This window comes from Chelonoidis abingdonii, chromosome 1, assembly GCF_003597395.2.
Source record: "Chelonoidis abingdonii isolate Lonesome George chromosome 1, CheloAbing_2.0, whole genome shotgun sequence".
Taxonomy (NCBI): Eukaryota; Metazoa; Chordata; order Testudines; family Testudinidae; genus Chelonoidis; species Chelonoidis abingdonii.
Genome location: NC_133769.1, coordinates 333,019,655 through 333,032,096, shown reverse-complemented (window position 1 = coordinate 333,032,096; position 12,442 = coordinate 333,019,655). Strand labels below are relative to the sequence as shown.

At 39.3% G+C, this 12,442-nt stretch overlaps 1 protein-coding gene and 2 long non-coding RNA genes across 3 annotated transcripts; 2 read left to right on the top strand and 1 right to left on the bottom strand.

The window, feature by feature from the left end:
- Nucleotides 1–5,330: 5,330 nt before the first annotated feature.
- Nucleotides 5,331–6,874, bottom strand: LOC142046117 (uncharacterized). Its single transcript, XR_012655046.1, has 2 exons — nucleotides 6,793–6,874; nucleotides 5,331–6,697 (listed from the first exon to the last, which is right to left on the bottom strand). It is a non-coding gene; the product is annotated as an uncharacterized LOC142046117 (long non-coding RNA).
- An 831-nt stretch (nucleotides 6,875–7,705) lies between these two features.
- Nucleotides 7,706–12,139, top strand: SAP18 (Sin3A associated protein 18). The gene is made up of 4 exons (XM_032777438.2): nucleotides 7,706–7,826; nucleotides 7,918–8,027; nucleotides 10,218–10,340; nucleotides 11,556–12,139. The coding sequence occupies exons 1-4, from the start codon at nucleotides 7,755–7,757 to the stop codon at nucleotides 11,710–11,712; spliced, it is 462 nt and encodes a 153-aa protein (XP_032633329.1). The 5' UTR covers nucleotides 7,706–7,754; the 3' UTR covers nucleotides 11,713–12,139.
- On the top strand, nucleotides 8,035–9,917 carry LOC142046116 (uncharacterized). The gene is made up of 2 exons (XR_012655045.1): nucleotides 8,035–8,375; nucleotides 9,288–9,917. It is a non-coding gene; the product is annotated as an uncharacterized LOC142046116 (long non-coding RNA).
- Nucleotides 12,140–12,442: the final 303 nt, after the last annotated feature.

The window sequence follows — 12,442 nt, the reverse complement described above, 5'->3', positions numbered from 1 at the left end:
ACTGGTGGAAGTCACTTAAGCATTTGGACTCAGTGACTGTTGAAGTGATAATCTCACTTTTAACAGCAGTAGCTTCTTCTGCCGGTCTAGAAAGAATATTTTCTTTCTTTGGACTAATTCACTCCAAATTGAGAAATTGTTCGGGACCTGAAAAAGCAAGAAAGCTTGTTTTTCTTTTCCAGATTATGAATAAACAGGAAAATGAAGGTGAAAACGACTGAGTTAGCTGCAGAACCCAATATTTGAAGTTTCTCATGTTGACCTGGCTGACAGTCAATTTAATTTTTTTTTAAATATTTTATTTAACTATTTTAGTTAAAAACAATTTTAACAAAAACAAACCTGATTTTAAAAAACTTGACTGTTTAACTAAATTCAAAAATTCATATGCTTGTTTTGTTAAAATAGTAAATATGTTTGCTGTTGAAGATAAAAATCCAGAATTCACAACGTCGTTTTAGTTAAATAAAACAATTTAAATGTCTGTCTGGCGAAGATGTTCTCCTCCTAATACAGCTTGGCAAGAAAATCCTCCAAATATTAACAATTAACCTGTTGAATTGGAGATATTTATGAAGTCATTGGGAGGTGAACTATCTGCTTCAATTATCTTTGGTAAATGAAATAACCAAACAGTCATTCATTTTCTGATATAGCTGTAAAACTAATCTGAAAAGTTTTCAAAATTAATCACTTGAAAAATGTATAGTGTGTAACTTCTAAAAATGAAACCTACATCTATCTGAGTTATGAAGAATATGTGTTAAGGGTACAACAACCAACAAGAATGCACTTTTACGTAGAAAACCAGGATTAAATCGAGTCTTCCTGACTAGTGATTTAAATCATGATTTAAACCAATTTGATTTAAACCAAATCCACTGTGCAAGAAACTGGTCTTTTCCAACAAAAGGCTTTTAACACTAACAATTTCCCTCCATGGTCTAAACATAGAGGCCTTTGTAATGAGAGCAAACATTACGCAGAACACACTAATATTTTGCACTTAAATAGCGGAAGGAATGGTTATTATTGGTGCTTCTTTGGGTGTCTGCACTAGAGAACTGAGCCTTTTGCCTTTCATCTGATTTCTCTCCTCTACTGGTAGAGCCCTGCAAATCTACGGATATCTGCTTTATATCTACTTTGTGGACCATTTTTGCAAATTTTATATGTAAAGCCCTGCAAATCTGTGGATATCCATGGATCATTTTTGAAGATCATGGAATCAGATGCAGATACAAATTTTGTATCTGCGCAGGGCTCTAATCCATTGGGATTGGGGCCTGGTTAACTAAAACTGGCAGAATTGCCTCATGATCAGTGCACAAGATGGATAGAGTTTATTGAATAAGCAGCTATTCAGTATTTTGTTTTTATCTTAATTGCTCAATGAGTGGCCCCATGCTTTATTTATTGCACACTATTAAAACCTTGTTCTGAAGACTGAATTATTAATTTCATCCTAGTCTTTTCCATGGTGCTCATCACTATAGTTATGGATTATAGAAATTAAATTAATTTCATAACGCTGTGAAGTAGAATTACACAGAGATTATTCAGTAATTTTAAGTACCCAAGTTGAGATGCCTATGGGCTGATTCTTCAGAGTACTTTATATAGCATTTCATATGTTCAAATCCCTGTGTATTTTTAAAAAGTAATTTGTGATCACACACCACTGAAGAGTAGCATCTAATTAACTGTACATATCAATGCAGAGCAGTGTCTATTCTATACTATTGTGCTTATCACCGTAGTATCTGAGCACCTTCCAATAGTCCATTAAATGACTACCATCTGTCAGATGTTTGTTCTCTCACCCTCTTCACAAGGAGAAAATGTGTGCAATGAGGTATCTTATTTAAAAAAAAAATAGAAAAAACACAATACACACACAGAGCTCTCTATTTTAAAGAAGGTGCAGAAAGGAAATGGGGCTTCCACTTAGAGCAAGAGATGGAGAGGTTTGTGATGGTCTCTACTTTCTGTGGGAGCTCATTCCACACCCTCATGCACAGACAAGCTTTGCCCTTATTGGAGCGAGTTCCATTGTTTCAGGGGAGCAAAGTTGTTGATTGCAGTCTTCATCCTGGAGGTTTAGTTGATCTTTTAGATATCTTCAATGCCCTCCATCACCTGGCCCCAGGATGAGGACTGAGATCTTGAACTTGACTTGATATTCTATAGTAAACCAATTAGGGAACAGAGGACAGGTCTGATGTGTTTGCAGTAGCCTGATGGGTTACTGAGATATGCTGTAGCATTCTGTACCATTTGGTGTTCCCTAAGGACCAAAGTCTTCATGCTCAGGTATATCACATTTCGGTAGTCCAGCTAAGGGGTGATGAAGGCATGAATTACTGAGGCTAACTCATTGTTCATCAGAATGGGATGGAATCTCCTAATCAACCAGAGATGGTAGAAAACATTGCTCATGGATGACGCTATGCAAAAACTTGGTGTCAGTGAGAAATCCAGGAGCACTCCTGTTACAGACTAAATTGTCCAATCGTGGGTGTGTCCCTGCAACTAGTGAGGATTGCATCATGGCTGCCTGATCACTGCTCTACAAAATGCTTTCCTCTGCCCATCAACATCTTCTCTCTCTTGCTCGGGTTCAGCTTCAAACAGCTGGTCACCATCCACGAACTGATCGCATCTGAGCACTGGACCATCTTGGCCCTAATAGTGTGATCAATGTGATGAAGGATAGGTAGAGCTGAAGGTCATGTGTGTATTGTTGGCACTTGAGTCCTTGTCATCTGACCATTCACTAGTGGCTGCACATAGATGTTGAATAGGACAGAGGGGAGAATTGATATTTGTGGCGCTCCACAAGGGAGAGGTCTAGTTGTGGAGGTGCAGTTTCCAATCACTGATCATTGGGCGCATTCCTCCAGGAAAGACTAAAACCATTTTAGGTCATGGTAGGATAGGAAGTGAAGAATACTATATATCAATCAGACAAGAGCCATGAGAATGATGAAAGGATTGGAAAATATGCCTTATAATGATGGACTCATGGAGCTCAATTTATTTATCTTAACAAAAAGGGGCGACTTGATCACAGTTTTAAGTATCTAACAGGTAACACAAAATGGTAATGGGTTCTTCAGTCCAGCAGACAATGTATAACAAGATCCAACATCTGCAAGTAAAAGCTATACAAATTTAGACCAGAAAAAAGGTCTACATTTTTAACAATGAGGGTAATTAACCACTGGAACAATTTCCCAGGAACAGTGGTGGATTCTCCATCACTGACAATTTTTGAATCAAGATTTCTTAGAAGATATGTTCTAATTCACATAGGAATTAATTCAGGGAAGTCCCATGAGCTATATTATACAAGAGGTCAGACCAGATGATCCCTTCTGCCTTTTAATTTATTAATCTATTTACTTAAACTACAGTGGAATGTAGTTTTAATACTGTACTTTCACAGCAGTGCAAACACTGTATGTGTTTCACTGTTTGTAATCTGCACTGAATTTGTTGCAATAAATTATGAAAAAAATGTAATAAAACGTTGCACATATATAGCACTTTTCAGCCCACAATGGTGTGTCAGTAAATGTTACAATTATTTTACAAATGGGGAAAAGCAGGGGTCAAATTGAAAATAAAAGGTAGTGGTACTCTTCCAAGCTCCTCCCACAAACCAATTCCTGTCCACAAAATAAGCTCCACACACCTGAAGCAGAAAAATATGTTGTCCAGAAGTAGATTGTAGAGATGTTTACAACATGATCATGCTAGGTGGGCTCCCTTGGATTACCTGAGCTTGCTTCCTTCTTGGGGAAAAAATAAATGGTGGAACTCTCCCAAGTTCCATCCACTCACAACACGAAAATAACATATCACTCACACACTCCTTTGTTACATGCTTTGATTGGTAGGGAAATTGTTAAATTAGTTGATGTTTAAATAATCCATTGCTGGGAACCTGAGTTAACACCACTGAGGTAAAACTCAGATTCCTCAGACTTATTTTTTTATGTTCTCACAAACTCAAACAGACATTGTTGCATCAGATACATTCAATTCACATTCTAAAGGTTTCCTGCGCAACACTGAAGGCTCGAGTTTTACTTTTTTTAAAACAAAAGCTTCTATTCTAAAGGACAAGGTTGCAGCTCGGAAGAGTAACACAGTACCACTGCACACCTTCAAATCTGAACACTGAGGAAAATTGTAAATGGAAGTTAACTGGCTGGCTTAAGACCACATAGCAAGTGGTGGGACAGGATAGAACAGAACACAGGACTCCTGAGTCCCACCCCTCTATTCTGTTTACTAGATTACAGTATTTCCATTTATATTTTCATGCTTAAAAGTTGCATGGTTATATTTTAATTCAAAATATTCCTAACTTTATTTTGCAAATATGAGAATAAACGCATTTTAAAAGAATGTAAAATTTCAGATTCAAAATCAATTAATTTTGATTGAGAGTGTATTTCATGAACAATTAAAAAAACCATACTTGAGCCTTCTTAAAACTCAGACATGTTGGTTCATTTTTCACAGAAGTAAAGTGTTCAAAATCTAATAGCAGGAAATACTTAGATTCATAAAGCAGTGCTTTATTTGTTACAGCTGTTCTTTTATGATATCTGAACCCAGACATAAATTTCTTAGTTTTGCACAGGGGTCTGGCATAACAGGCAGATATAATTAATTTTAGTAATATGAAAAACTTCATCATCTTGGAATTCATTCTTACAAATTGTGGTGATGCTGAGTCACTTCCTTTGATAATTTAGGCAATGATAATTATCTACCCCAAAAGAAAGGAGATGGAGGTGCACAAAGACAGGTTGTGTTGGTTCTCGTCGCATATTAAACGTACTATAAATCAAAATTTTAAAAAAATCAGTTTACATTAGTTTAATTAAATGTGGCCTACAAAGGTTTTTGTTTATTCATTTGGCAACTGGACTCATGCTTTATGTTTTCAAAAAAGTCTGAAAGGTGTATGGATTTTTTTCCTGCATATTTTTTAAACGTTGAAATATTGGAAATGTCCATCTACTGAGGCCAAATGTGAAAGCATAAACTGTAACTCTACCCCTTTATGCATATGTATTTCAATTTATGTGATCACACACTCCTTTTTAAACAACATACAATGTATCATATATATCTCTATAATATTAGGGCATGATTCAGAAAAGCATTTAAGCATATCAGGAAAGTACTTTGCTGAATCAGGCCTTGGATATGCAGGTGTAGCAGTTTTTAGCATGGTGTTCTACTCTGCGTATGCAAGACAGAGTCCATGGAAGTTATTTCTACATCCTTAAAGAACAAACATGCTACAAATTAATTATAACAGATTTAATAACCAGGATTATATAAATACTTACAATCAGAACATTAACTCTTTCAATAACTACATTACTATTAATATTTCACAAATAAATCAATGAAAATATATTAAATATAATTAAATACTGTGAATCAGCAAACATATATATATTTCTATGTCAGTTTACAGAAGAATTCCATGTTCTTGTGCTTGTGATGTCAGAAATATATTAACAATTTTCAAAGTAGTGTGGAAGTGAAGGTTCCAAAAAAATTCTGTCATGACTGTAAAGAAACATTTTCTTTAAAAGAATCCTAAACTAAGTCCAGTACTTAGTGAAAGTAACATTTTAACTTTATTGATCAAGGATAGGCCATATAAAAAATACTCTCTAAAGCCTCAATCCTGCAAAGATGAATTTTCTGTCTTGAGAGCAGTCCCACTGATTTCTCACAATGCATAATTCTCCATAAGGTTAGAGCATGAATGTGCAGTACATGGGGTTGGCAACCTTTCAGAAGTGGAGTGCCAAGTCTTCATTTATTCACTCTAATTTAAGGTTTCGCGTGCCAGTAATACATTTTAATGTTTTTGGAAGGGCTCTTTCTGTAAGTCTATAATATATAACTAAACTATTGTTGTACGTAAAGTAAAGAAGGTTTTTAAAATGTTTAAGAAGCTTCATTTAAAATTAAATTAAAACGCAGAGACCCCCGGGACCGGTGGTCAGGACCCGGGCAGTGTGAGTGCCTTTGAAAATCAGCTCATGTGCCATAGGTTACCTACCGCTGGTATAGTACATAGGTAGGCACAAATTAAAATGCATAAAAACACAGAAATGCCAATATATCATAAAACATACTGGACCAGCATGATAATTAAATTAGTACATAGAAAAGTACGAAACTATCCATAAATGTGACATTTTCCTATTCATCTTAATCCCTTGGGCCTATTATCAGGACTGTTTTATTGCTGACCCTTATATCAGAAACACACATTTATCTTTCTCCCACCTATCTGGCAGCATAGGATAGTTGAGCCAAGAGTGACATAACATAATATTCAGTTCTTGGAAAAACAAAAGCATAAAATGGAGAGCACAAGTATTTGTGTTCCAGTCTACAACGTTAAGGGAAACTAAACTCTAGTTATGATTTACCCCATTCTAATTTAGTTTTTCAACTACTTGAAGTTACAGCAGGTTATTACTACACACTGATCTGCAGCAGACATCTCTGTAAATCTTTCTCCCTTAGAGAAATATATGTCCTTCTATAGAAGATGTAAATAATATTAGCCTATTATAAGCTTTTCAAAGTATTAAAAGATGCTGGGATGATTTATCCTGTAAATCTTGAGACTCAGTTTGTGAATTTGAAACTGAGCAGAACACGCTGTTATTTTGGAACATGAGCAACACTTCATCTTCATGTGACAGATATGATATTCCACTCAACACACAATTCTGCACTTACCTTTGAAACAATTCTCTTTAGGTCCTGTGAAGTCTTGCCAGCTAGCTACTAATAACTGAGATGCCCTAGAATGCAGCTACCACAATAGCAGCAGAGAATCCTGTGGCACCTTACAGACTAACAGACGTTTTGGAGCGTGAACTTTCGTGGGTGAATACCCACTTCGTCAGACACAGGTAGTGAACTACCACAATAGTAACTGGGCTGGAGCAACATAGCCTATCGGTTCAGACATATATAATAAATATGCAAAAATATTACACAGTTTTGAAAAAACAGCATATAACTGCTTGGGATAGAAATAATAAAATAACTCTCAAAACAGCATGTTCCTTGATCTTAGGTGCAGGTTCAAATACCCAGCTAAAACAATGTACGTCACGGATGTTAACAGTGTCACTGCCGATCCGCGATCAGGGCACGGAAAAAGGGGGAGATCATTCAGTGACAACGTGCACAAGGTACCGCAAGCGTGAAGCGGCGCCAGCACGCACCGAGCCCAATGTGAGCGGGGTAACCCCTATGCCAGGGTAGGGCACAGGAGCCCAGAGACGCAGCTGAGATCCAGCAAAGCCCCGCACTGGAGCTCCCTGGCGCGCGCTCAGAGCTCCCCGCACTGGCTACGCTGTGGCCACTCGATGTTCCCGCCGCTGCTGGGGGGCGCGCTCCCGTCACTAGGGGAGCTCCAGCGCTGCCTTCGCCTCGCCCAGCTCGGCGCAGCCGCACACAAGCGGTGAGCGCGCGGCACTTGGGGGTGGAGCCCGGCTAGCGTCGCCAGAGGAGCCGCTCTGCCTTACCTCTACCTTAGTGCGCGCGCGCGCGCGGGTCCTGGCTCCTCCTCCCATATCCCGGCGGAGCGGCCGCGCTCCTCTCGCGAGAGTTTAGCAAAGTGCGCTCCCCGAGACATCCAGGTTCCTCCCCACCGGCCCGCGCTGTTTGGCCCGCCGGAGCCCGGAGGGAAGATGGCGGTGGAGTCTCGCGTTACGCAGGAGGAAATTAAGAAGGAGCCCGAGAAGCCCATCGACAGGGAGAAGGTACCGCGGGGCAGGGCCGCCCGGGGGCGCTGCGGGGCGGGGCGGGGGCCGCTCCTGGGCGGTGCTGACGGCCTGTGTTTCCCCCTTGCAGACGTGCCCGCTGCTGCTGAGGGTCTTCACCACCAACAACGGGCGGCACCACCGCATGGACGAGTTCTCCCGCGGCAACGTGCCCTCCAGCGAGCTGCAGATCTACACCTGGTGAGCGCGGCCCTCCCGGGCCAGCCGCGCTGCGGCGCTTCGAGAGCTGCAGCTACCGACCGTATAGACCCGGCCGCCTGGGTGTGTTCAGTCTCACCGCGGGGCCGCAGCACACCCGTGCTCCAAAACTGCATAGCATCTGCCACGCCCTAATCTCCCATAGAGGGCCCTGCGGTGTAGGCATAGGCATAGGCATAGGCATGTGTATTTTTATTAAAAACAGCCCGGGGCTGTAATAGCTAAACTTAGAAGGCAGAAGGCTGCTGTTGTCCTGCTATGATCCTGCATCGTTTGCAGTCATAATGACTGGGAATCTCATTCCTAAAACTGGAACAAAGAATTTCATATGTAACTTAACTAATTATAGGTCATTGCTAGAGATTCTGTATTTGATGTATCAACTGACTGCCTCAGACTTTCAAAGATCTATATCTTGGAATACTCTTCATTAATTTGATGTAAATACACAATACAAAATACTTCTTACTTTAACACCCTTGTACATTTGAAATTCTTTCGTCCAAAGTAGGCCTAAACTTTACTTTGTCTTAAAAACTGGTTGTTTTAGCTGTCTGTAGTAACTAAGGCCATGTCTGCACTAGCACTTACCTTGGCAAAACTTTTGTTGCTGAGGGGTGTGGAAGAAACCACACCCCTAACTGACATACGTTTTGCCATCATGTGCGTAGCACTATGTTGGTGGGAGACATTCTGCTGCTTTTATTATGTCAACGGGTGAGCGCACTCTCCTCTGCACAGAGCAGCTACATGAACAATCTTACAGCGGCATATCTGCATTAGTACAGCTACGCCGCTGTAAGGTTGTAAATGTAGAAATGGGCTAAGTTCCATGTTTCTTGAAGATACCAAAAAAGTTATCCCAAAATGTAGAGTATTGTGTAGGAAGTGTGGTAGTAATTTTTGTGCAATGTTTTGCATACATTTCATGTGTCCAGTTTGCATGTGGTATTTTGTATATTGTGGAGGTGTTATCTCTGGTGGCAACCAGTGTTCTTTATGAACTCTTTAGTTCCTTAAGTTTAGTTTGGAAAACTAGTTGGCCCTAAAGTTGCCAGAGTTACTCTTGAAAAACATTATTTGTCTTTGACGTTTGAAGAATGTCAAACTTAGTTATGTGTTGCTGATGCTGACTTGTGAATGAACTTTGTCTAAAGCGTCTTTGTCTCCAAACTTCTCATATAGCAAAATTTCCTTAAAACTTGTGACTTAGTTGAATAAACTAACTTTTGTTGTGAATAGGTTGGAGGCCCAGTCCTGCTGTATTCATTTTAACGAGAATTATCAACCCAAATCTGGTCATTGATGTCTGGGAAATTTTTGCCTTCAGCAGAAGCCAGATCAGGCTCAGTCAACACAGTGCCCTCTATTGACTGGTTGGAGCTAGAATGAACCAAAAAAAACAAAAAAATTTTTAGGTTTTAGTACTGACTGTAAAGGTAATTCTGTTTCCTGTCAGGGTAGTAACCATGATCTTATTGTAGGCTGACTTTGACTTCCTCTGTCATGTGTATGTACATTAAAAAAGCTTTCAAATTACAATTTATTACTTTATATTAGAGGCCTTAGCTGAGATCAGGGCCCCTCTGCAGTAGATACTTTGCAACTGCATAGTGATGATGGGTTCCCATTATGAAGAATTTACAATCAAAATAGACTAGAGAAAGGGTGGAGGGGAAACAGGTGCAGTAAGGTGAGGTGACTTGCCCAATGTCATAGTAGGTTAGTAGCAGAACCAGTATTAGAACCCAAATCAGTCCCAGTCCAGTGCCTTATCTACTTGACCATTTTGCCTCATGTATTTAATTGGTGTCTTATGTCTTCAGATGTTTAGAGTAAGTCTTCGCTGACAACAAAAAAAAATGCTCAGAATGTTTTGAAGAACTGGATTTTTTAGATTAAATACTTTAAAAATGGATCCTCATTGAAGCTTGTGAAGTGACTAACATGAAATGCATAGTACATGGAACTATAGAAGTATATAAAAATCTTACACTGCCCAGATGTGAACTATATATTTCCTTTGTTGTACATGCTGTTTTTGTAAGTGATAGTACATAGTTAACAAACGATTGTCATTTATCTTAAACAGGGTTTGAAATGTTTATATATTTGACTATAATATGAACCATCCTGGTGAGTTGTATTGTGTCTTCCTTTTTTTAAATCTAGGATGGATGCAACTTTAAAAGAGCTGACCAGTTTAGTGAAAGAGGTCTACCCAGAAGCACGGAAGAAGGGCACACACTTCAATTTTGCAATAGTTTTTACAGAACTCAAGAGACCCGGTTATAGGTAAATGACATTTCTTCTCCAGATTCATAGAATATTTCAGTCAGCAGAGCTGTAAACTGTTTTTATCAACACTTATTTAAAGTCTGATAAAATCTAAAATCTAGTCCTAATAAAGAGAGAACTGCATAGTGGCTGCAATGCTTCCAAAGTTTCTTTTGTTCTTCCCAAAACAACGAACATGTGTTTGCCTAATCTGCTGGTCACCTCATAGGCAACCACCCAGGGTATGTACCTGTAGCTTAGAGTGGAAATGGAAGGCTTGTTGTCTCAGGTGATATGGGGAGTGACTAGATCCTCTATCTAATAAGTGCTTATGATTAGGGCCCTACCACATTCATGGTCAAGTTCCTGGTATAAGATTTTTAAAATAGTAAATTTCACGATTTCAGCAATTTAAATCTGAAATTTCGTAGTGTTGTAATTGTGGAGGTCCTGACCCCAAAAGAAGTTTGCAGGGGTTGGTGGGAGGAAAGTCTCAAGGTTATTGTGGGAGGGGTTTGTGTTGCAGAACTGCTACCCTTACTTCTGCGCTGCTGCCTGCAGAGCTGGGCCGTGAGTGAGCAGCTGCCACTCTCTGGCTGTTGAGCTCTGAAGGCAGTGCAGAAGTAAGGATTTGCAATACTGTGACACCTCCTCCCTCCCCCCTTTAAAATAACTGTGAACCCCATGCAGCTCCCTTTGGATCAGGGCCCCCAATTTGAGAACCCTAGTCTCTCCTGTGAAATCTGTGTAGTGTAGGGTAAAAGCGCACACAAGACCAGATTTCACAGTCCATGACACGTTTTTCATGCCTGTGAATTTGGGAGGGTCCTACTTATGATCTTAGGGCTGATATTTCTGTCATAATGGTCCTCTGTCGACCAGTGATGTAGGCATTCACTCATCAGTGACCAGTTAAAAGCCAGTGAATGTGTTCTGCTATGTCATCTGCAGTGTTTTCTTTACTAGTTTTGTTCCCTTTAACTTGACAGTTTTTTCTGAGCTAAAATTTAATGTAAGTTTACATAATTGTTCTTTCTCTAGTGAAGACAGAGCATGTAGAGTGTGAGGAGGTGCCACCTTTGTATTCAACTAGTTGAAAACAGCATAAGGGGGGAAAAAAACTAAAACGATTCACTAGAAGATTGTATTTGGTCCTTAAATGAGTTTTCAGTTTAAAGAGAGATGGACTCTTTGCCTCTAATTATTAATTTGCATTTCACTTCCTCCCTGCAGGGTGAAGGAGATTGGCAGCACAATGTCAGGCAGAAAGGGCACAGATGATTCCATGACTCTGCAGTCTCAGAAGTTCCAGATTGGAGACTACTTGGATATAGCAATTACTCCTCCAAATCGTGCACCGCCCCCATCAGGACGCATGAGACCATACTAAATGACAGTATTACTTTGTTTAAAACTGATCACGTATATTTCCCTTTGATAGTACTTGCTGCTTAAAACAGGCTCTTTTTTGTTTTTATTGCTAAGCAAGGATATCTGAGAACACACTTAAGCCTTGGAAACACTTTTAAATCTTTATTTTACTCTGTTTAGAAGAAGATATCTTTCAGCAGCTTCATAATCCTTTTCATAGTAGTTATGGTTTGAAAAGTAGGAATGTTCAGTGTTTCACAATCTCTAAAATATGAGCAGCATAACATAAAATGTTCTTTTTGTTCTGTTAGAAAGTGTCATGTTTGGAACAAATATATTGCTATGTCATCCAAAATTTAGTGTCTGTTTTTAACGATTACCGTTATTATCAGGAGTTGTTTCAATAAATTGTGGACTCTAAAATGAGGAGTGAAGCTTTCCTGGAATGACCCTATAACTGACTCCTTTGTGGGATTAATAGAGTTAATGCGATGTTAACTCTGTGCAAAGTCATAAGAAAATTGGGCTTTATATCTGAGGGCTTTAAGTCTATAATTTCATCTTTAGTGGTAAGTCTTTGTCAGCTGAGTGAGATTCAGGAAAAAGACATGGTATCTTCTAAATTTATGTAGCTGTTTTTCAGATTGTAGAGAAACTGGCAAAACTGGTTAGCTAATTGATCTAAGACATAAATACAGGACATTTTAAAATGTCAGTTGACGAGAGATCTAAAAATCTTAAATTCCAAA